This window comes from Phoxinus phoxinus, assembly GCF_949152265.1.
Source record: "Phoxinus phoxinus genome assembly, chromosome: 10".
Lineage (NCBI taxonomy): Eukaryota > Metazoa > Chordata > Actinopteri > Cypriniformes > Leuciscidae > Phoxinus > Phoxinus phoxinus.
The window spans coordinates 16,173,050-16,197,800 of NC_136885.1; the positions used below are offsets into that span (position 1 = coordinate 16,173,050).

A 24,751-nucleotide genomic window follows, 5' to 3' on the forward strand; every position below is an offset into this window, starting at 1 on the left:
ATTATAATTAGCGATGCTGTCTACGCTGTCTATGTGGCGCAACATGACAAAATTGACAGTAAACCGTTCTATTTTTGACATATTCCAAGCGCTCACGCAACTTCTGACAAAAAGGACAAATGGATTTTCAATGTTCGCTTTGTCATGTCCAGTGTGGATAGCCTCAAGACAAGGAAATATGACGAGGCATATCTCGCCTTCGGTTTCACCAGTACATCACTGGGTAATGAAGAGAGACCATAGTGTGTTGTGTGCCTCAAAATATTAGCTTCTGAAAGTATGTAGCTGAACATGTTAAGACGCCACTTAGAGACTTCACTTCACAAACAGAAAGAGAAGTTGTAGTATACCGGATTTAGTTTGTTCTTATTTTATTACTGACTCTTTACTTGTCTTTTTTTTTGTAAATTTAAAGTTTCAAATAAAGCCATCCTGTGGTGTGTTAAAGCTATTGTAAAAAAATTACCCAAATTATCAAAACATTATGAGATAATGATACATATATAGCTTTATGACAGTAGATATGGCAGTTTCCCCCATAGCATCGAAAATGAATATCGATATTTTTCAAGGTATCGTATCGAAGTTAGAAACTCCAGTATCCTGACACCACTAGTGTAAAGTACCTTTTTCTCTCTAATGTGAAGTCCACCTCTCCAGATCTCCCTTCCATCCACACAGCTTTCAATCACTGATGGAGAACATAAGCGGGCGTCCAAGTACATGGCTGCTTTCTGCCACCTTTACAGTGCAGAAACAAGAGAAACAGAGACATTATACACAAGAAAACTATTATTATTTTATACTATTACAGGCCTATTATTTCTAAAATAAAAAAAAAGGTGATGCAGAATATTACTGAAGAGTAGGCTATTAGATTTTACCCTGCACTATGTTCAGTGACCATGATCATCTTTGCAGAGTGCCACGCCCTCATGTGCTTCAAAGAGCCAATCACAGGCAACATATCCTTTAACCCCGCCTCCTCGCCCACACATAGCACAATAACATCCAGCAAAGACTTCCCTGCCATCAAGCACAAACATTACATCAATACAATAAAACGAAGTACTCTCCAAAAGCACATCTAGTGTAACAGTAACATCATGCCAAAAATGTATAATGCCTTTATAAACAATTTAAATGTAAAAAATAAAAATACCTGGATGAGGAAGTTTGTCTGTTAATTGATGAAGTCCTTCAGCAGCCTCTTCAAAGAGTCTACCATGTTAGCCAATAATGAAATAATGAAATAAAAAACACAGATTAAATTAAGGCATCAAGGAAAGCGAATGTAGATAAACAGATGATAAACAGCTCATGATTGGTATCAAATTATTAGTGAAACATGGTTGATTCTTTGGTCCTATAAGGTTGTTTGAGATATGATGGGGCGACAGTATCAATCAAAACTCTCACTCTGCATGGGACGGGTTCTCTGTGAGCGCGCCCTGTTCCTCTTGCTCCTGAAGGGCAGCGATACAACTGTCTAGAGCAGACGGCTCTGATTCCTCGCTGTCACTGCGCTGGGAACACGGTTCCTCCCAGTCTGAGCTGCACCACTGGAAATACACAGTAAAGAGTGTGCGGATGATCGGATGCACTATACCAGGGGTTTTCAATCTATTAAATGTCATGGACAACCAAATATGATCATCCTTATCCAAGATACCCCATTTTAAATTACCGGTATGTATTTTAATGTATAAAGAAACAATTGAAACTATTTAAATAGGTATACTATACACTATACTAAATTAAAATATTATTTGGAAAATATTTAGTTTCTACACACTTCAGTACAATGTTGTTAGATGTAATATTTATTTCAATACAATTTTGGATTATATAGGCTACTTAATTATGATTTTAATCTATGTTTATTTATTTTAATCTTTATTATTAATTATGTATTTACATATAATTTAAATGTATTTACTAACTTATTTAAATCCATTTATTTATTTTTTACACTTTTTAAACTATTTTTCTCTAAACATTTCCATGGATCCCCTTGCAGCCCCCTGGGGTTCCCTGTCTGGACCCCAGTTTGAAAATACTATACTACACTATACTACATTATCACTTTGTAATCTAGTTTGTCCCAACCAATTTATAAGACTTGTCGTCAATCTAATGTGAAAGAATCAATGCATTTGTTAATTACCTGTGTTGTACCATAACTGGCTTGAATGGCAAAGTAGCATCTCTGTAGAGCAGGACTACCAGTCAGAGAGCAGGCTAAATAGATTTAAACAGACACAAAGTCAAACTTCACACTAAAACGAGTGAAAATGGAGTGACAAATGAGGTTATAATTAATAAACTTAACGTTACCTGGAAATAGAGAAACTCGTGTTGAACTCGAGCCAGAAATACTTTTTAGGTTATCAAACACTTTTTTTGTTTCTTCAACACCTACAATAAAATCATTACGTGTCAAAACAACAACAGATAGTTAAAACTGAGCTTTTGAAAATGACGTAATGTTAACGTTAGTTCCGATACATGACATTATTTTATCATCATTAAAGCCTCTTACCGTTGAAAGAGCAATCTCTCTTCGGCTCTAGATTGATTATTACAACTAGCACGTATCTGTCCATAGCTGTATGCTGCTGTGTTCAAGTAAAATAATGCAGACAAGTTACAGAACGAGACAGACTTCAGCACCAAAACAAATTTACGCGCGTTCACAATCAACACGGACGTTTCAAGATGACGCTGCGATGACGCACGCGCTACCAAAAATACAGTCGGTAGGAACAGATTAAAACACGCTTATAAATAACAATACGTGGTGATGGTGGCTAATTAAACGTTACATGATATAATTATATATTTATTGTTATTTAGATTACATAAGCAAAGTAAAATATTTGATCTTAGAGCATATATTCATGGCTATAGAAATAGGAACTACATATTTAGCCTGTTGGTTGTGAGGGACGAAAATTGCTGCTGTACTACTACAGCCACATTGAGGTCAAATGTTTCTAATGCTTTTGTAAAATGTCTAGTTTTTCTAGATCAGCCCAGGTAAGCTGTTATTGCTTATCTTTTTTAAAGATATTGCGCGCTGTCAGCCGATGCTAAAGTTAAATGTTTCTTGAATGGAAAGCGTGATCTTTATATTGAGCTTGTACGTCATTAAGCTTATGGTCAAAGATATAACGTTATGTCTAATGTCTGTAACGTTATATGTGCATGGATCTATTTGGATATCTTCATGAATTAGATCTCTGTAGTGTAGCGTTCTTGGAAATGAGTGAGGGTAGATGAGTGTGATAAATGTGTGCTACTAAAGCATCAGGTGACAGGATAAGGAGACAGTTTACCTAAAAATGAAAAGCATTATTATTCTCGCCTTCGTGTTGTTTCAGGTCCGTGTGATTTTGTTTATTCTGGATCACAAAAGAAAATATCTTATGGGAAGGTTATGATGTTATGTTCATTGCATCTTATTTTCCATGCAATGAAAGTGAACGCTGTGACTGACTGACCTGTCATCCTGCATAAAATAGATGCTATAGGATTAATCTTATTTAAATTGAACTATTATAATTAGATACAGGGGACTAATTATGTTCAGTAAACAAAAAAAGAAGCTTGCATTGCATAAATGATTTTCTCTTTTTCCCACAAGCAATGGGCGACCTTTGCAAGATCCTGGTTCCTAATAGACGGTAGGATGCAGCCTCCAGGAAAGATTGCCTCTATGTGCTCAGTGCGGCTTCAAGGGAAGCATAAACCCATTTACCATCCACTGAGTGAGTAAATCTGACTACATAACCAAATGAAAGTCTTTCTTATGGCAGGCCGTTTTGACTTCTATTCATTCCCAGGATATGAATTCTTAATATCAGCAATACGTCATCACTCGCAGAAATAGGAATTCTTGATATCAACAATTACATTTTTACTAGTTAAAAATGCTTATTCTTGATATCAGGAATTACATTTTCACTAGTAAAAAAATGTTAGGCTAATTCTTGATATCAAGAACAAACACAGTCAAACTTCACACTAAAACTAGTGAAAATGGAGTGGCAAATGAAGTTATAATTAATAAACCTACCAGGAAATGGTTATTGTGGTCATGTCTACATGGTCATGTTAAACTTGAGACAGAAATATTTTTGAGGTTATCAAACACTTTGTTTGTTTCATCAACCCCTACAATATAAAATCAATACGTGTGTCAAAACCGCAAAAAAGCTGAGCTTTTGAAAATGGAGTTCCTATACATGGCATTATTTTATCCTCAACGTCATCACTCACAGAAATACGAATTCTTGATATCAAGAATTAAATTTCAACTAGTACAAACTAAAATTCTTGAAATGTGAAATTTTAGTGAAAATGTAATTGTTGATAACATCACAAATTCATATCCTGGAAATGAATAAAAGTAAAAACGGCTTGCCATACTCCCTCGTCACGTCCCAGTTCAGGTGAAACATGGCAGCGCTGATTCAATAATTGTGGCCATCTGAGAATGTGTAGTCGCCCAATGGCCACAAGATGGAAGTAAATGATCACGTTTTAAAATAGTGGCAGTGCTGCTCTATTTACCCAAAAAACTTAAGAGTCCAGCAGTTATTTTAGCATCATTGAGATACTATTATAGTTCTTTTCTTGCATTTTCACTTCAATTTTAGTTAAAGTGTTAGTTACATTTTGTTTTGTGTTTTTCTCATTTTTATATATTTTTTATTTTTATTTCAGTTTAAGTTATTTTAGTACATCAAGTTAAACTAAATCAAAATGAGAATGTTGCTTTGGCAACTAGCTTATACAGTGTACACACACACACACACACACACACACGTATATTATGTACTGTATTTTTATGTTACACTTGTTTGTCTTAACAGACTGACTACAGTGATCATTATGAGAATTTTTGTAATATGTAGTTTTAATCAGAATGATTAAATTGTAAACATGCTGCAAAATGATACTCCGAAGCTGACAGATGTGATCAAGATTTATTCTCACACATTCATGACAGGGATTCCAGTTCTTCCCTTGATCTGAATGTGAAAAGCTGCTCGTGTGGCAGTTAATTCCAGAGAGATGTAAGGTGTCCTGACTTCTGACTCCGACAGCCTCTGGAATTGATCCATTAGTCTGGAGCTGCACGCTCACTCACAGACTGAGAACACCCTGCTGATGGTGCTTCCTTCCTGAGACATGCTGGGAGTTTTTAATGAAACTTTCACTCTCAGATAGATGAATGAGCATAACAGGGCAAGAGATGAAAATTCCAGGCTGTGCAGTTATTCTGCCGGAGGAAGGAGGGGCCGTGTTTTCATTTACTGGGTTTAAACGAATAGTTTTTTTTTAGTTTTTTTGGCTAGAGATTTTTTCAGTTGCTCAGTTACACCTGTGTGTACATGTTAAATAACAATTCAGTGTTACATTGGATTCATGTAGCCCCTGTTTTTTTTATCTCATTTCAAAAACATGGATGCTCCCATTTAAGAGGTCCTATAAAGTTTGCTGCCATCGCATGGGACATTTTAGGTCTTGACTCAAGGATTTTGTATACATAATTTATTTACCAATGATTTAAAAGAAAATCGAATTATGTCATACCAAATTTTCAGTAAGCAATAAAACGTACCAGTGAAATGCTACAATATTCAATGACATTCTCAATATCAGGCAAAAACTAGTATGCAATTGAACCTACTCTTTTATTAATAATAATAATAAGAGTGTGTGTGTGTGTATATATATATATATATATTACATTACATATATACATACACACACACACACACACACCTCTTATCCTTGGAGAGTCTTTGGCCACTCAAATTTTCCTCCTCGCCGTGCATTAAGACAATATAGACACACATCCTCTTCCAGGCAGATTCGTAACATCTTTAGTTTATTGGAACTTCTTCATTAATGCCCTGATGGTGGAAATGGGATTTTTATTTTATTTTAGCTATTTTCTTACAGCCACTTTCTATTTTGTGAGGCTCAACAATCTTTTGTTGCACATCAGAACTATATTGGTTTTTACTCATTGTGATGGATGATTAAGGGAATTTGGCCTTTGTGTTTCCTCATATGTATGATTCTGTGAAACGGCTAGACAATTTCAGGTTCCTAGTCACTCTGGTGTGCTAAAAATGTAAATATATATGGGAATATACTAGAGATACTTTATTTTTACTTTACTTAGAATTTCTAGGGGTGTCAATAATTGTGCACAACGTGTTTTGGAGAACTTTTATTTCATAAATCCCCACTTTCAATCCTTTAACTTTAATGAAATGTCTTCTTCTTTAAAAAAAAAAAAAAAAGAAAGATCAAAAGGATAAACAATACAGATTTGTTTTCACAGCCGCCTTTGATGATATTTACCAGGAGTGTCAATAATTCTGACCATTACTGTATTTATATTGCTAATAGTAATACATTAAAACAATGTAATTATATAATGCATGGTTAGCTGGTAAGTTACAGGACATTTGACACCATTAAATTTCACTATTGCAAAGCGTTTCCTCAGCAGGGGCTAATATCAAGAGTTCAAGCTGAATGTGCATATGTATCACATACATATGTCTTGTTCCCAGGTGATATTGGAGATCATGTGGTGGTCATGAACACCAGACACATCGCCTTCTCTGGAAATAAATGGGAACAGAAAGTGTATTCGTCTCACACTGGGTAAACAGAGCTCTCTCATATGCTAAAAAAAAAAAATTCATTTATGCCCTGCTCTTGGCTGTTTTTTTCTTTGTGTTGACAAGGACAAAAAAAAAGAGAGAAAAGGAAATTTGAGATCAGAACCACTTTAACCACATGATTTACTGTATGCATGCTGCATGTAATAGAAACAATATGCTGCTTTCCAAAATGTTTGGACTGTGACTTATCTACTTTTTCATCCCACAGTTACCCTGGGTCATTCAAACAGCTCACTGCAGCCCAAATGCACAAAAAAGACCCAACAGTTGTAAGTATCCTTCTCTAAATATGACTTTTGAACTGGACATTTCTCTGTGACAAATTGAATTTTGCAGCGATTTCTACAATAACAGCATGTCAGCATCCCCATGTCACTCACAAAACTGCCACTGGTTCAAACCTGTTCATAATTTAATTCAAATTGCTTGCACCTTGGAGGGAGGTGAAAATCGACTTCATTTATTAATTTATGTAAATGATGCCCAAATGTTTTTTTATAATTGCAGATAGTGGCAGTTGCAGAGCAAAATATTCTCACAATCAGCATGACACACATTTGAATAATAAATGCAGAACAAACCCCATATTGCTCAGTTCTGAATCATTCTTTTAGTGCTTATCTCTCCTACTCTTTTTTCCCAGTTTTTCCTTCACCCAACTAAGAAATAGTTTTCTCAGAGATTTTAAAGTGCTCTTCCAAGGCTCAAACACCTCGACGTTATTAAAACAGCCGTCTTTCCTGGCCTGTCTGCTTCTAATATACACCTCTACAAGTGTCACCTGCCGCTGAAAACAGCCCTCGCTGTGAATCACACCCTCCTGTTTTTGAAGAAAAACAAATCCCAGGCGGCTTTAAATCTTCTCGCTATATATTTGCGTTGAATGAGGATGGCACTCGATAAACCTGAAGTGCTCCTGTAGAAACATTATTTGTCAAAGTTTTAAACGAAACAATGATTATTTGAGATTGTTTTACAAGAAAATACTATATCAGTACTGCTACTTCAAAATGTCATGTTTATTTCAATGTGTTACTTTTATGATGATATTCCAAGAGATGTGGCATGGTGGTTATCGCACATTTTTCTTACACATGGAGGTGATAAAAGTTTGAGTCTGGCTTGTGTAAATCTCTACTATGTTGAGGAAGGAAAAGCCTGAAAATGATATTAGAGGTATTTTTCACCACTGTAGTAGTGGGGGAAATGCATCTGTGCTTATTATTTGCTGATGCATTGGTTAGCTGAGGTGACGTGACCTCTAACAGACAGCAGACAAACGGAAATCCACCTGTCACCCAAGTGGCCAAGCCCTTAACTATGCAGAACTTTAAAGGAACACGCCGACTTTTTGGGACTTTAGCTTATTCACTGTATCCCCCAGACTTAGATAAGTCCATACATACCCTTTAATTTCCATGCGTGCCTTAACTCTGTCTGACGCACCCACCGCTAGCCTAGCTTAGCACAAAGACTGGAGGTAAACGGCTCCAGCTAGCATACTGCTCCCAATAAGTGACAAAATAATGCCAACATTTTCCTTTTTACATGTTGTGATTTGTATAGTCACAGCATGTAAAAACAACAAGATCACATGAGACACAGCCATCTTCTAACCGTATATATACTGGGAACTATATTCTCAAAAGGCGAAGCACTGCTACTTGGCGGAGTGATTTCCTCGCAGCACCTGAGAAGCCCCGTGGTGAGGAGCAGAGAGTTCGCTAATCACTCCGTCAAGTAGCAGTGCTTCACCTTTTGAGAATATAGTTCCCAGTATGTATACGGTTAGAAGATGGCTGTGTCTCATGTGACCTTGTTATTTGTACACACTGTGACTATACAAATCACAACATCTAAATAGGAAAATGTTGGCGTTATTTTGTCACATATTGGGAGCAGTATGCTAGCTGGAGCTAACCGTTTACCTCCAGTCTTTGTGCTAAGCTAGGCTAGCGGTGGGTGCGTCGGACAGAGTTACGGCACGCACGGAGATGAAAAGGGTATGTATGGACTTATCTAACTCTGGGGGATACGGTGAATAAGCTAAAGTCCCAAAAAGTCGGCATGTTCCTTTAAGGGTTAATATCATTTAAACGGATGAGTTATAGAAAAAAATCACCCCCCTCACAGTTGTCATGAAGGGCAAAATTAGCTATATAGACCAAAACCACTTTTTGTTCCAGGCTGTAAACATATTTTTTTTCTGCTGTAAATTTGGGCATTTTAATATGGGTTGACTCTCTTTTGGAGCCTGTCTCTAGCAGCCAGTCGATGAATTACAGTTTAAGTCACTTCTGTTTTGGATTCAAGAGAGAGATCGGAAGGTTGCCGCTTGATTTGACCACATTCTTTCTTTGTTCAACTTTATTGTGAGATGCAGAGTGCATATCCCATCTCTCTCTGCTGTTGTTCACCTCCTGAAAGTAACCTTGACCGTTACTTCCTACTGTGACAGACGTTCAGAGCCCATCCATAGTCCAGGCACACAAGCTGTTGACCCTGAATGGGTTTTTTCCTGTGGGCCGTAACTGATAACACACCTGAAGAAGAGTAGTTGTGTGTAGGTGCTGCACTCAAACTCCGATTCAGCCCTCCAGCGCTCTGCTCATTCTCTGTCATTAACAAGATGAATGCTCGACTTGGGCTGAGTTATTCCAGGCGAGGGGGGAATGTATCAGGGATAATTGTGGATAATGATCAGAGGAAGGTGACGGAGTGGTTAGGGCTGGGCATCGTTCAAAATCTTTCGATCCGGTGCCAATTTCGATACCTCGGTTTCGATACCGGTTCCTAACGATACTTTTTTCGATACCATATGTTTTAAAATCCATTTCAACATCAACAAAAATACATTAAACACAAAACTTTTATTTTTCACCTCAATTAAAACAAATTCTGATAACACTTCTCACTCAGGGTAACATTATTAATAAAACTGGTTGGTATCAATCTTAACTTTGCCAAAATTAACAAAAAAAAGAGAAACGTTTTCGCCACAACATGAACATATTATATAAATAATAAATAAACAAATAACATTGTGTACAGGCTAATATTGAACTAACTAAAATGCAAAGGAATGTAAAAACTTTTTAGTGCAAAATCAAACTGCATTTGTGATTAACCGGCCGCTCAGCAGTTTTTCTTTAGAAAGATTAACATGTCTGCTTTTTCCGGTAGCAGACAGGCCCGCTCCTGGCTAATGGTGTCTCCAGCAGTGGAAAATGTACGCTCTGAGGGCGTCGATGAGGCTTGTACACATAGGTACCTGGCTGCCAAGCTGGATAGCATTGGCAGTGTGTCCTTCATACTCCACCACCAAGTCGCTGGATTCACTGTGGAGAGTGTACACGGCAAACCTCTGTAGAGCTGTATCTCCTCCTGAATTTTCTCTGAGGTGCTGATCATGCTCTTGGCTCTTACTTCTATCGCCATGTCTTCCTCTGCAAAAATCTCTTCAAGGGCAGAAAGCTTTGCCCGCTTCTACAAACAATACATATTAAACATACATATTAATTTTCTTCTGAAAATGAAGCAGGAAGAAACAGGAAGGATGTCTGTATATATTTACCTGTGTTGCTACTGGCGCTGCACAAGCTTCATCAGATAAGTCATCATCACTTACTGCCTCTTCATTGACTTCTTCGGGCTGCTGGGCCTGGGTCCTTTCACCTTTATTCTATATTTGATGGAAACACAGGTATCACATTTATTTGATTTACAATGGAAGAGGAGAAAGATTACCAGTAATAAGAATATTAAACACACCTGATGTGTGGTGGCTCTACTAATCAGCTCCTTCTCTACTCGGTCCCACACTGCATCTGAGGCTGCCACTCTTGACTTAAATCTTGGGTCTAAGGCCGTGCTTTCCTCCAAAAACTGCTGAATGCACTCCTCCTGCAAGACAAGAACATAATATAGAAGTTAGGTTTCTGAGTATACCTTATGAAAACAATTGACAAATCAATAGGATGATGATACTCACTTGGTATCTTTTTGAAAGATCACCCCAGATTTTTTCTTTGATGCACTGAGTAAATGTGGAGTCCTCTGCACTTACAGTGAAGTGGTGCTCAAGTTTCCCCAAGATGGGCAGAATCTGACCCAATGTTGGAATCCTTTCAGCGGACATGCAAAGAGTTGAAGTATACAGTAGCTTCATGACTTTAACAAACTCCTCTGCTTTTCTAAAGTCATCATCAGTAACTCGCTCCAGTCTGAAAAATGTCCACATAGTTTTATTAACAAGATTAAACTTATTAACAAAATATATTTAGCACTGATACTAGAACAAGCCAATTCAAATACCTGTCCTTCTCAATTGTCCTCTTTAACCGAGCGTCCATGGCAGCTGCCTGGATGGCAGGGAACTGCTCGAGGAACCTCTCCACCATTAGAAAGAGGCTATTCCACCTGTTCTTAACATCCAAGATGACTGCATGTTCTGGAAGGCCTACAGAGAGAGACAGATGGGTCAAACTGGTTATCCATTTGGGGAAACAGTTTAATAAACAATTTAATCAAGACAAGTTAAGTTTAGCGTATCTTGATTTCTACTTACCGAGAAGTTTCTGCTTTTCCTTTAAGACAGGTTTAGCCAGGCTAGACCTCTTCAACCAGACCACCATTGCACGGATCCTTCCTGCCCACCTTGAAACGGAGGGCACATTGTACAGTTTTTGAGCAGCAATGTTTAGTGTGTGAGCAAAGCAGCCAATCTTTATTATGCTCATCTTTTTCACTGCCACATCCATGTTAGCTGCATTGTCTACAGTGATGGCTACAACTTTGTGCTTTATTTCAAATTCATCCAGAATGTCTCCTATTTCCTCTGCTATGACTTCCCCTGTCTGGGACGTGTAGACTGCCCTTGTATGGAGTACGTTTTCCTTCATGGAACCTTCTTTCACATAGTGGACTGTAACGGTCAAATAGTGGTCTTGAGCCACACTGGTCCACCCATCAGCAGTCACCGCCACATCAGCCACAACTTGCAACTTTCTCTTCAGATTTCCTATTTCTACTGCATACCATGCAGGAATAAGTGTATTTGACAGCATGTCTCTGCTGGGGGACTGATATTGGGGGTTTAAGGTGCTTATCATCTCCCTATAATTGACATTAGAGCACAAAACATGTTAACAATATAATGGTTTCATTTTTTTTACTGACAATAACAGTAAAATATGTCATCCAGGCTAAAAGAGGCTATATTGGCTATATAAAACTCCCTTTATATCGATAGCTTGCTCACCTCCACCATGGGGCCTCCACTGTTGAAAAAGGTAGCAAACCTTTAACAATAAACCCTGTGACTGCTCTGTGGCACTGATCTCGTCTTTGCTCGGACATTTTCCCTCTTGCTGCTGCTGACAGTGTGAAGGGATTGACACTTTCTGGTATTGTCTTCCTATTCCTAACATCGGGGTGGACCGGTGCAGAGGCTAATGTGAAGGGGGAAATAGACAGCGCTAACGCTACAGCAACCGACTAGCAGGTTTAACATACATAAAGTGGTAGTCCACGTTATGGGGATGCATTTGGTTTAAGTACTGAAATTACACTTATCTGTCAAGTATTTCTAAAATGTGTAACCTTAACATTACGTTGGAAAAACAAAGATTCCTGCCTGGTCAAAGAATAACGTTATAGCTAGGTTGTATCCACACATTCAAACCACTTGCGTTAGCGTAAACAATTAGCTGCTACTTTAAATTCTGTTCGCTAAAAAAGGTTATCTTTCTTACCTGCTACAATCCCAGAAATGCCAGATGATGTTGATGGGGACGGGTTTGACTGCGATGAGGTGAAAGGCTCCTCTGGTTCCATCTTTTTACAGTCGAATACCGTGCAACTTTCTGCCTTCATATTGATCCCGTGCATGGTCAAGTGCTTCATTACATTGGTGGTATTGCCGCCTTTGGTTGAAATACTCTTATCGCATATGTTGCACTTTGCTGACTCGGCATTCACTTTTGTAAAGTGTAGCCACACTTTAGATCTCTTAGGCATTGTAAAACGACGCGGTAAAACACGAGAAAAAACAACTACACGTGTGTTGTTGTGTGACTGCGAGTATCTTCAGAAATCCTCCCCGTCACGTGGCGGTGGACAGCCAATCGCCGGCGCTTTAGGTTCTTACATGCAAGTATGCTACAGGCACACAGCCGCGCCCGCGCCCGCGCCCGCGCCCGCGCCCGCGCCCGCGCCCGCGCCCGCGCCCGCGCGGCTTTTGGAACCGAAATTTGGAACCGAAAGATAAATAATTTTTCGATACTCATAGTATCGAAGTTTTTCATTCGATACCATAAAAGTATCGACGTTCGGTGCCCAGCCCTAGGAGTGGTGAAGAGCGATTACTCCCTCATACAGCTTTCATCCATCAAACATCTACCAGTCAGAAGAGAGCAAAAAAAAATCCCTGATTAATGTCTTGATGAAAGAATGATTGGGTTGGGTTGGGTTGGGTTGGTGGATGATGGGTTAAACATGGCCACTCACTTGTGAATTCATTTGGTTTGGTGGCAAAGGAGGGACTGTTTTTGTTTGTTTTTTACCATTGAACTGTCTTAGAATATTTGAATTTCAAATTTGACAGGCATGATTGGCTTTTACTTTTTGGTTGTGTAAAAATACTACCTCACAAAAACAAAATGTATTCGTACCCCTTCATTTATTCCACATTTGGCCTCATGCTAACCTGCTTTAAATTACTTTTTTTGTTCACGTCAATTTACACTCTGTACACCCATAATGATGAAGCAAAATTTGTTATTTGTGATAACCTTAGAAAATGTATTAAAAAATAAAATGCATTGCATGAGTCTTCAACAATCTATTTTTTGCTTTGCATTTATGGTGTATGAAATGTAGATTGATGTAAAAAAAAAAAAGTACTTTAAAGCAGGTTAGCATAAGGCTGCAATGTATATATGTGTGTGTGTGTGTGTGTGATTTTCTTTAAAAAAAAAAACTCACGGGTGACATAATTGTATGTGTATAATGATTTTATTTATTTATTTTGTTTTGAGAATGAAAAGGCAGACATCTCCACATGTATTCTTTGGAGAAAGATTGACTAAAATCCAAATTTTGCTCCACAGATCATTAAACTGGCTGTTTACGGGATGCTTCCCAAAAACCTCACCAGAAGGACCATGATGCAACGGCTTCACCTCTTCCCAGATGATGTAAGCTCTCAGTTGATGCTCTGATTTATGTTCATTGATGCTCTGTCCAAAGCTTGACATGTTTGGGAAGGAGAAACGTGTCAGTGTGTTTGATGAATGTTTCAGTGGAGGATGGGATGTATCCGATTAAGAAGCTACATTGTATAGCACACAGGTGCAAAAATATAAAAATAACATGATGGTAGTTCCTTGCTGCACAATTAATTAAGTTTTGTTTTAATTATATATATATATATGTATATGTGTGTGTAAAATAGTAAATAAATATTGTTTCTGTAATTGACTTACAGAACCCTTTTGTAAGGATAGACAGGATCCTGTCACACACCTGTCTCTGATTGTATTTCTGCAGTAATTGTTGTTACAGCAGTGTGTGTGTGTGTGTGTGGGCAATTATAAAAGGTGTTCTCACTGTTTGTCCAATGTTAGGTCCTTCCTGAGGATATTCTGAAGAACCTTACAGAGGAACTTCCTCAACCCAGAGAGATTCCTCGCAAGCTCAGCGAGTACACGCAGGAGGAGCGGGACACTTTCCCCATGCTTTGGACCCCGTGAGTTTTTCTTTTTGTCTCTTCCTTTTTCGTCTTTCTTAGCCCCTTTGTTTCTGCTCTACAATATTTATTTGGTGCTTCTGAAGAGCATGCATCAAAGTTCTGTTAGATTTAGAGGATAGCTGAGGTGTCGTCCTGTGCGGATGGGCTCCTGAGGGAGAGAGGATGGCTGGCAGTGAGGTCGTAAAAACCTGATGTTTAATAATCCGTATGTGAAGCTGCACTTTTCTGGATGGCTGCTCTGCTGGTCCCCACACTGCAGACATCCAATCAGATTTACGAGAGCTGAGGCACTGGCTCGGAGGCCAGCCAATCACACAACGCCTGTGAGGTCACAGTGGGAAACGTTTGCACACTAATTTTACACAATTGATGAGCTACTTGTCTTATAATATAGTAGACTAACAGTTTTTATTTTATTTTTTTATAATGGTGTTTTCCAACTTTTTTTCTGTTTTGTACCCCCAATCAACAAGGTTAAAGTACCTCTTTATTGACACCAGTAATATTCCAGTTATCATTAATCATTATCTATTATAATTCAATGTTATCAAAACTTTGTTCAGAAGTTTGGGGTCAGTAATATTGATATATTTTAAAGAAATGTTGTTCTTTTGAACTTTCTATTCAAGAATTCTGAAAAAAGTATCATGGTTTCCACCAAAATTTTAAAGGGATAGTTCACCCATAGTCATCATTTACTCACCCTCATGTGGTTCCAAACCTGTATGAGTTTTCTTTTGTTGAACACAAAAGAAGATATTTTAAAGAATGTTGATCACAGAATAAAATGCATTTAAAAATGTATTAAAATGGAAACGGTTCTTTTAAATTGTAATAATATTTCCAATATTTAAAAAAAAATCTGGATTTTGGTGAGCATAAGAGACTTAAAAAAGCGTATTTATTTCAAACTATTGATTGCTGGAGTATTTGTTAAAAAAAATTGTAACTAAGCAAAATCTTTTATAAAAATCAAGATCAAGTATCCCCTGGGTTGCACTTACACATGCAAAAAAAAAAAAAAAAAAAAAAAAGAGGTCAAGTCTTGTTTTAGAGGTTAAGTGCTTTGATTGACATACATGCCCCCTGAGATACTTTTCTGCCTTGTTTGCCTGCACACACAAGATCCTCCAAGACATTTTATATCACTCGAGATTGTCACCGCTGCTGTACTGCTATTAAACACCTCATAAACCCTTTACATCTGTGCAGATTGTCCCCCAACCATTGACAATAAAGTTTCCCATCCTGAGTATTTCATTCACACAGTACATATTCCCCTGGCTGTATTACTTCTGGACTTGAATATCAGCATCCCAGCCTTTTTAATGCAAGGTTTTGATTTGTTTTCCAAATGTTATTGTATGACTGAACAGGGCATTGCTCTTCCTGTGGCCTTTATTGAACTTTTATTTGCGAAGCATAGGTGACTTATGATTTCATTACAATCGTTATCATGCAAGTATGGTCAGATGAATCTCAAGGTATGAAATAAAATGGCTTTACAGCTCCTGTTGGTGGTATTGCGGTTCGACAAATGCAGTCTCACTGTGGGAGGTATAAAAACAGATGATAACAGTCAGAATCAAATGCTAAAGGTGTGGTGCGGCTGTGTGGAGCTTTGAGCTTCAGCTCAAGGAGATTTACACTCTTTTGATATTACTTTAGTGTTAAACCACTGAACGCTGAAATTCAAGTGATGGTACGCTCTTCCTCTGTCAGATTTCAGTTTTTTCCACAGGATTTTGTGAGACTATGGGTGGACCTCTGTCCCTCTAGGATGGTTTGGTGGCATGACCCTCCACCCCCAATTCATCAATCCGGTGCACTGTGAGGGTTAAAAATTAAGTTATTAATCCAACCCATGTTCAGTGTGCAAATTGAACAAAGAAAAGTCATTAACTTGTATCAGAACCTAAAGTAGACTCAACCCTCTTTTTTAGTTGTGATAAAGAGTCTGTCTACATTCGCACTGGTGTTTTACGTTTACATTTATTCATTTTGTAGACGCTTTTATCCAAAGCGACTCACAAATAGGGAATACAGCAGTAAGCGATGTTGCCATTGTGAAAAAAGTGCTAAAAATACAACGTTTCAGACATTACCATAAGCTAGAATAGGGAGGGATTATTATTTTTTATTTGGTGAAATCATGCTGTAGAGTCGAATTGGCAAGGAAGACGAGAAGCTGCAGGTGATGATCTATATCCATGTCGAGATGTCCGCCAGACACCTTGAGATTTGTACAGCTACTGTCTGATCATCTGGTTGAAATAAAAGGTAGAGCTGTGTGTCATCAGTGTAGCACTGGTAGGAGAAACCATGGGCCTGCATGATAGCTCCCGGTGATGTAGTATATATGGAGTTGACCGTAACAAAGTACTACTTGAGTAGCGTGCTTAAGTACACTTTTTGAGTATCTGTACTTTACTTGAGTATAATTTTTTTCTGGAGACTTTTTACTTCTCCAGACAGTACATTTACATCTTTACATTTGAAAGACAAATATCGTACTTTTTACTCCACTACATTTCTGTCAAGGTCCTTGAGTAGAAAGTAGTAACGTCAGTCAGTGGATGATTTTGGTTGCAGAGGTTGCATTTTGGTTGGAAATGCAAGAACAGAGCCCTGAGGAACCCCAGTGGTCAGTTGATGTGCTTTGGATACCTCCCCTCTCCAGGCAAACCCTGAAAGACCTACCTGTGAGATTTGATTCAAACCAGTGAAGTGTAATCCCTGTGATGCCCAGTGATCAGAGGGTGGACAGAAGGATCTGATGATTCACAGTGTCAAAGGCAGCAGATAGATCCAGGAGGACGGATTTGGAATCAGCTTTTACAATCCCTAGGGCTTCAGTGACCGACAGTAATGCAGTCTCGGTTGAATGGCCGGTCTTGGTTAACGTCCAGCTAGTTATTCTGTGAGAGGAAATATGAACGAGTAGTTTTCAACCAGGTTTCAAGTTTTTTTCCGCTATGAATGGTAAGGGAGAGACAGGTCTGTAACTATTTACAAGTGACAAGTGACGTTTTTTAAGCAGTGGGGAGCCTGAATGCGGTAGGGAAAACGCCAGTATGGAGAGATGTTGATGTGTGTGAATGCTGGTAGAAGTGTGGGAGAGATGGCTTGTAGAAGGTGTAAGGGGATGGGATCTAGAGGGCAGGTGTTGGGATGACTGGAGAAGAGAAGTCTAGTTGCTTCTGCCTCAGTGAGTGTAGAGAAGGAGGAGAGAGGATTTGTGGATGTGGTTGGTCTGAGTTCGTGTGTGTGTGTGGAGCTGAGAACTGACTGCTGATGGTTTTGCAGATTCGTCTGTGAAGAAATTAGCAAAATCATTAGCAGTTAAAGAGGTGGTGGTTAGATTAGAGCGACAGAGGAGAGAGTTGAATGTTTTGAAAAGTGTGCATATGTTTGAAGCACTGTTGGAGGACAGATATTGTCTAGACAAGAAGTTAGTGGAACATAGTGTCCATTGCTCTTGCTCTATTCACATCCAGAGATGAGAATTGTGTGGGTGAGGGAAGAGAGGATGAAACAACAGAAGAAAGATGGGTAGGAGAAAGTGAGCGCAGGTCTCGTCTAAAGGTAACTGGATGAGGGGTTGGTAGTGCACGGTAGTGATTTGTAGATTAGTAATGAAGAAATAATCTGTAAACGACGTGCAGACTTCACCAAAATGTTGTCTGTGATGCAGTTGCGCGTGAAAATTAGGTCAAGTTGGTCGCCTGATTTGTGAGTACCTGCGGTGATGAGCCATTTGAGATCAAATGTGGCTAGGAGAGAGAGGAAGTCTGTAGCATAAGGCATTTCAAAGAAATAAAATCTATAATTCCAGCATAAATCTGAAAAAGGCTACTGAAAAATCTGGTATTAACTAGAGCATTGCATTGCAATGCGGAACAAACATGATCACACACACACACCGGTGTGTGTGTTCAGTCCTCACTCCTGTTCATATCTGCTTATTGCTTTTTTTTTTTTGTTATAAAAAAAATTAAGTTAATTAGCCTACTTATTATACTATATTTCCTACAGATTTGTCTCTAACAAGCAGATGGCAGAACTCTGCCTCTAACACCTAGATCAATATCGAGAAATGACTCCTATTTAATTTTGATCATCATTAGTGGGGTTTTTTTCCATAAAAATGTAATATTTCATATGCATGTTAATGGTGTAGCTGAGGAATTTTGCAGTAAATAGGTAAAAAAAAAAGTACTTTGTATCCCCCAAAACACCGCATATGTATAGCCTAGATGAAAAGTAAATGGAAAAAATATATACATTTGTATAATTTTTTTTATTTTTTATACAATCAATCTACAAATGTTTGGGGTCATATCTACCCTCAAACACCATGAGTGTAAACTGGACACGGACACAGTATGAGGGTTTAACAGGACACCTGGCCAGTTATCCGACAGCAGCCCTAATTTAATTCCGTACCTGACCCAACCCGTATATATAAAGACCGTGCTTGCATTTAAATCTACAACATCAGGTAGAGAAAAATCATTTATTTTGTCATGTAACAAGCAATCAAACCAATGTTAGGTATTCTGGGCTGATGCATTTAAGAAAAATAGACTCGTAGCCCAACATGGTAATTATTTACAGAAAAAAATATTGTTTGCGCCTTTACTGTTATATGATATCAGGGATATTTTAGCGGATTCACTCTGCATTTAAATGCCGCAGTGGCATGGCGAGCCACACAGTCTAGTTAATGAAACGCTAGATTTAAAGGTAAGCATTTGTTACAGTATTTCAAAGGCAGTTTGTTGTGCCAAAAGATGTACACTGGAAATGTATATGTAGTGTTGCTTGTTAAGGCAAGGCAGAGTGCTATTGCTCTTCCCAGCGACTTATTTTCACCTGACAAATAATGAGTGATGATAACATTTTCAAGTACACATACCCTTCCTGGTACATAAGTCACTTTATTCATTTATGCACATTATTTGATATTTCCTGTAATGTTTGGAGGAGTTCATTCAAGCAAAACACCCCACTGCACATCTAAGTGGCTCTTTTGCCTTGGGTTGAGCAACAGCCAACCAAAAAATAATAATAATAATAATGTTGTCAAGAGCACTATATTATGTGTGGGCAGTGGATAACTTCTGTCTGTTAAATTTGTATATTACCTTTTGTCTTCAGTGTACTTCATGTAATTTCCACTAATAATTTTCTTGTGTCCCCGGGCTCTTTAAATCAGTACTCGTATTATAGTAAAATCTGTTATTGTTAATTATGAATAAAGTACACATGTTAAATTCAAGCCAAAGATTTATAGGAAAGGAAATCATGAATTATTGAATGAATTTGGTTCCGATTTATTTAAACTATGTAGTCTTTAACTACATGTTGTCTTGTGACCAACCAGTAAGAAACTACGCAGATTGAAGTCTGCAGTTAGTTAGTTGCTGTATGTGGTTCAGTGACTAATGTGTCCCTGTTACAATGTAATTTTTCGTTTAAGTACCGCGCAAAATAAACATTTACTTATCATAGTTAGTTTTATGGTTAGTTGCATGTAATTATGCACATGTAACATGTAACAAGGACACTGTAAAATAAAGTGTTACTGAACCAGCTGTTAAAGGAATAGTTCACTTTAAAATGAAAATTCTGTCATCATATACTCACCCTTAAGTTGTTTCAAGCCTGTATGAATTTCTTTCCTCTGCTGAACACAAAGGAAGATATTTAGAAGAAGGTCAGTAACCAGACAGTTTCTGGGTCCCATTGACTTCCATAGTAGGAAAAAAAATATACTATGGAAGTCAATGGGACCCAGAAACTGTCTGGTTACTGACATTCTTCATTCGTTTAAATTTTTAAATGCCTTGTTCCCAACCCTAATGTTGTACAAAGTTCTTTGCAGTTGTGCCTCCCATCAAAAAAGGGTGAGGTGTTGTTTCGATATAATTTTTCCCACATTGTGTTGTCTTTTTGATCCTGCTCCAGTCCTGGTGACTGTTCTTTGAGGTTCTGGATCAAACTTGCGGTATGTGGTGGTTCGCTGTGTGGTGTTCAGAATTCATATCCCTCTCCAACAAACACTGAGGCAACCGGCTGTGTTTTGTTTGTGTTCTGCATTGTGTTATTTCACACAAGCCGGTCCCTACCGAAGAAGCCACGTGGAGCGTGTAATTAAAACATATTGGTGGGAAGGAGACGACAATGTGATAATGTGACGGCAGATCTCCTGTAATTAAATTGGAGTAAAGCAAGGTGATGTTTGTTTTGTAACATTTGATTGGCTGATAAGTTGGTGAGTCAAAACCTCTTTTTCCTCAACAGTTTAAACGGATGATATAAATGACTTTATTGGTCTAAAGACACATTGCTGAATAAAAACAGAATTGCTACAGACACTTGCTGCGTTTCCATCACAAATTTGTGCAAAACGTTTGCGATATTTGGTAAATGTCGATTATAAAAAACTATTGTGAAATAGACGTTTCCATTAACCGACGTTAAAAGTAATTTTTTCCTCTCGCGATAAGTCATTCCAACAATTATGGCAACCGATGTTGGTACTGTAGGCTTACACATATCCCAGACGGTGGTGTGTTAAAGCATTAATGATGCAAATATGCAAAGAGCACACATAAAAACCGACATATTTTTTGGCTTGATGAAAGGGAAGTTAAACTTCTTTAACTCAACACTTCATTTTAAAATCAGTGCTGATGCACGAGACGCGGCATTTAAAAGCAGCGATGCGCAATGCAAAAAGCAAAGAAAGTGTTCGGTGTGAACTTGCCTGTGTGTTGATCACTGTTTGCAACAGTGGCTCTTCATTTACACAGAACTAAAGTCTAAACCTGAGATTGACTACAATTTGTACATGATTCTTTTGCTGTCGTGTAAGTAGCAGTTTCCTTCAGGAAATGTAAATCCACTAGTTTTCATTCTCTTGTAATAGAGCTGCTCTGAGAAACTTGGCTCCCAGCATGCAGTTGGCTTTTTAGTCTATAGAGTTCAGTCAAAAGCGAGACGTCGTCTACAACAATAATGGGAGCTTTCATTATTTTCACTCTTGGAAATGATTTAACTTCTGAATTATTTGGGTAGGTGGCATGGTAATGGCTAGTTTATATTAATTACAATCAACGTATTACTATAAGTTCAGCACGAAATTGAGTTCCTAATTGATTATTGATCTCGTCTGACCTGTTCAAGGTCAGTGTCTTGCATTCGTACTGTATGTACGTGTGCAACAAGCCAATATCTGACTCAAGAAAAGTATTGCGCCTCTGTAGTAGACTAAAAAATGCAACACATTCTTAGACCGAATGCATGCAGTCATCTGAAATACCAATAGTTGACATTTACAATGCATTTATTAACTGGATCGGGTCCTTGTTTGAATCCCAATATCCAGATTTGCTGAAGTGCTGGTTGTTTCATCACTGTACAGCACAAATATGCTGTTTTGTATGTGTGCTGCTGCCTCGACAGCACAAACGTGACTCTGATATCGTGCAGATCTTTATGCTTCTCACACAATGTTTGCCATGTATTAAGAGCAATCCTTCCATATGTCTCATTGAAAATGTTTAACTCCGACATAAGATTAACGTTATCTCATTCTTGTAGGTTGAATTTTAATTACATTTGACTTCATGTAATCCATGCGTTCTACATCATGTGATTTATGTAACTCTGTTCATACTTCATGTAGCCTAAATGACAGATCACAGATATATGCCTTTCTTTCCCCCATTATGATTCAAACTGCAAAATGCCCTTCAGTGTTGGACATGGTAATATCAGCAGCGATCAGATGCCATCCCGAGGCAGTGGTTGGGATGGTGACAAGGTGACACTGTTGTCATGGTGATGGATGTGTCTCTGAGCGAGACCCTTAATGTGGGTCAGTGTCATTACTCTGCAGGCCCCTGGGCCCCTGACCCCTCTGTTCCAGTTTGGGACGGTCTCTGACTTGGCAACGACAGGGTGGTGAATTTTTAACCTTCGGATGAAATTGTCTCGGTACCCGTTGGCATACTTGTGTGCGACATCACATATACAATAATAATCAACGATTTGGAATCAGTGAGTTCCAATTTTTTTGAAGGAAGTCTCTTATGCTCATCAATGTTGCATTCATTTGATTAAAAACACAATACAAACAGTAATATTGTGAAATATTACAATTTAAAATGTGTTCTATATTTTAAAATGTGAGGCAAAGCTGTATTTTCAGCATCATTACTCCAGCCTTAAGTCACATGATCCTTCAGAAATCATTCTAATATGCTGATTTGCTGCATTTCTTCTTATTAATCTTCTAAACAGTCACGCTACTAAATACTTTTATGGAAACTGATACTTTTTTTCAGGATTCTTTGAAGAATAAAAGAACAACTTTTATTTCAAATAGAAATCTTTTGTAACATTATACGTGTCTATTAATTTCCTTAAAGGATAATTCCGGTATTTAACACCTTGAGTCTATATTGTAGTTTGTTTTGGAAAAACAAGAGTGGTGGACAACATTTTTTTGACAATGGTTCCTCTCTCTCGTTTTTTACTATAAAAGAATTGGCCATGGACCCATTTAACATTGGAGTCAATGGCCATGTCCGAAAATGTCATTAAAACAACCTTAAACATTAGTTTTCAAAACTGTGCAACTCACCGAGTGATTAGTGATGTTAGTTGATGTTCCAGAAACAAAAAGTGTTGCGGAATACGGTTTCTGTCGTGTTTTATTCGTCATTTTGTAAAATCCCATTGAATTCTGTTGAAGGACTGAGAGCTCGTTAATATAAATGCGCTACCGGAAACGGAAAGGGGGCTGTTTACATTTGGTCGATGTAGTCTTTTTGCTCGCTTCCGTTTCTCATAAGGCTAGCGAGCAGAGCAACTGTGCTCCGGGAGAGTAAGCGAAATAAACAAACAAAACCTTGAAAATATTGCAAGACGTGACCACTGACCAGTGCAATATGAAGTTGAACTCGACTGTGACCGTGAGTGTCCCGCGAGACATAAACATCGGTTATCGCCATCAAGTGGTCGGGAGTGTGCTAACGCTTCAGATTCAAATATTGAGCGGAAGTTACACGGTTGTGAAGTGTCTGAAAAAATAGTTCCACTATAGCAAAATAAACGGATTGGAATCATATATTGCGACGATATATTGTTTATAATCATCAACGAACACCACTAACCACTCGGTGAGTTTAACAGTTTTGTAAACGAACATTATTGGCTGTTTTAATGACATTTTCGGACATGCCCATTGACTCCAATGTTAAATGGGTCCATGGCCAATTCTATTATAGTCAAAAACTCGAGAGAGGAACCATTGTCAAAAAAATGTTGTCCACCACTCTTGTTCATCCAAAACAAACTACAATATAGACTCAAGGTGTTAAATACCGGAATTATCCTTTAATCTTACTGACCCTAAATTTTTAAGTGTACAATTAAAATACAATCTTTTTTTTCTTTTCTTTTTTACAGTAAAAATAAAAAAATACTGTTTCTAACTGTAACAATAGAATCAAGTGTCATGTAAATGAGAGGTAGCACTATAGGATGTCATGTCCAGTTACACACAGGCTCTCTTCTGGCATTCTTTAAACGCTCCGTCCTCAACTGAGCACAATATTGTGTTTTTTATTTTTGCAACAAGAGTATAGTAATCTGTGGGGAAAATGTTTTAATTAAAATTTAGTATCAGTGAAAACAAATCAACATATTCAGTGATTCATTCTTTTTATTTCCAGATTGAAAGTCAATTAATATAGTACAAACCTACACTAAGATAACTGTGACCATGTATTTGTTATATAATTAGTCTGGAAGGTTCAAGATCCTGTTTTTCATTTGCAACAATTTCAATTATTGCTCTTAGCCTTCATATCTCAGTCTTTATAGTATAATATCGATTTTGAATATTAAGTTAATTTGTTCTATTTATTGTGTTCACAGGCCAGAAGACTACCGGATGAAATGAGCAACATAATGCAGTTTCCCTGGATTTTGTGTCTTGGTTTGTCCAGGAGTTTGGGACTTGGAAATTTCCTTTTTTATATTGTTGATATGAAATAAATTATGTAAATCTCATAAATCGTTCATTTGTCAACTTTTGGTACGTTTGATATTTAACCACAAACACATAACATGCCTAATAGAGATTCATTCTTTTGACAAAGGCCTGGTTTCACAAACAGGGCTTAGATTAAGCCAGGATTGGGGTTTAGTTCAATTAGGACATACATAAGTAGTTTTTAGAAACGAACATTACTGGTGTGCATTTTGAGACAAAACA

At 37.9% G+C, this 24,751-nt stretch overlaps 3 protein-coding genes across 6 annotated transcripts in view; 1 reads left to right on the plus strand and 2 right to left on the minus strand.

Moving 5' to 3' along the window:
- mtbp (MDM2 binding protein) overlaps nt 1-2,761 on the minus strand; it is a gene marked incomplete at its 3' end in the record, with an annotated part of 21,159 nt that extends 18,398 nt beyond the window's left edge. The window contains exons 1-7 of one of the 3 annotated variants that reach the window (XM_079625849.1): nt 2,543-2,761; nt 2,338-2,418; nt 2,168-2,241; nt 1,420-1,562; nt 1,163-1,221; nt 885-1,026; nt 627-741 (exon numbers count right to left, since the gene is read on the minus strand). In XM_079625849.1, coding sequence (XP_079481975.1) covers nt 627-741; nt 885-1,026; nt 1,163-1,221; nt 1,420-1,562; nt 2,168-2,241; nt 2,338-2,418; nt 2,543-2,606 — 678 coding nt within the window. In that variant the 5' untranslated portion in view covers nt 2,607-2,761. The remainder of the gene's footprint in view (nt 1-626; nt 742-884; nt 1,027-1,162; nt 1,222-1,419; nt 1,563-2,167; nt 2,242-2,337; nt 2,419-2,542) is intronic. The other 2 variants (XM_079625848.1, XM_079625850.1) reach the window with 2 other exon arrangements.
- Nucleotides 2,753-24,550, plus strand: mrpl13 (mitochondrial ribosomal protein L13; the record flags this gene model as incomplete). Of its 2 annotated transcripts, XM_079625852.1 has the most annotated exons (7): nt 2,753-3,039; nt 3,647-3,770; nt 6,597-6,690; nt 6,919-6,979; nt 13,820-13,906; nt 14,336-14,457; nt 24,412-24,550. In XM_079625852.1, the coding sequence occupies exons 1-7, from the start codon at nt 3,013-3,015 to the stop codon at nt 24,434-24,436; spliced, it is 540 nt and encodes a 179-aa protein (XP_079481978.1). In that variant the 5' UTR covers nt 2,753-3,012. The 2 variants fall into 2 exon arrangements, with proteins under 2 accessions (XP_079481978.1, XP_079481979.1); XM_079625853.1 differs by lacking the exon at nt 24,412-24,550 and having other exon boundaries at nt 2,898-3,039; nt 14,336-14,461.
- On the minus strand, nt 9,508-12,826 carry LOC307005531 (E3 SUMO-protein ligase ZBED1-like). Its single transcript, XM_079625781.1, has 8 exons — nt 12,464-12,826; nt 11,971-12,160; nt 11,278-11,825; nt 11,025-11,169; nt 10,702-10,933; nt 10,482-10,613; nt 10,285-10,392; nt 9,508-10,196 (listed from the first exon to the last, which is right to left on the minus strand). The coding sequence occupies exons 1-8, from the start codon at nt 12,726-12,728 to the stop codon at nt 9,846-9,848; spliced, it is 1,971 nt and encodes a 656-aa protein (XP_079481907.1). The 5' UTR covers nt 12,729-12,826; the 3' UTR covers nt 9,508-9,845.
- Nucleotides 24,551-24,751: the final 201 nt, after the last annotated feature.

Excerpts from the sequence above, each read along its gene's own strand:
- LOC307005531 (XM_079625781.1), bottom strand. The coding sequence starts at position 12,728 with ATGCCTAAGAGATCTAAAGTGTGGCTACACTTTACAAAAGTGAATGCC. Across the intron at positions 12,161-12,463 it reads CATTTCTGGGATTGTAGCAG|CCTCTGCACCGGTCCACCCC; the intron begins GTAAGAAAGATA and ends CCTTCACATTAG. Across the intron at positions 10,393-10,481 it reads GTAGAGCCACCACACATCAG|AATAAAGGTGAAAGGACCCA; the intron begins GTGTGTTTAATA and ends CATCAAATATAG.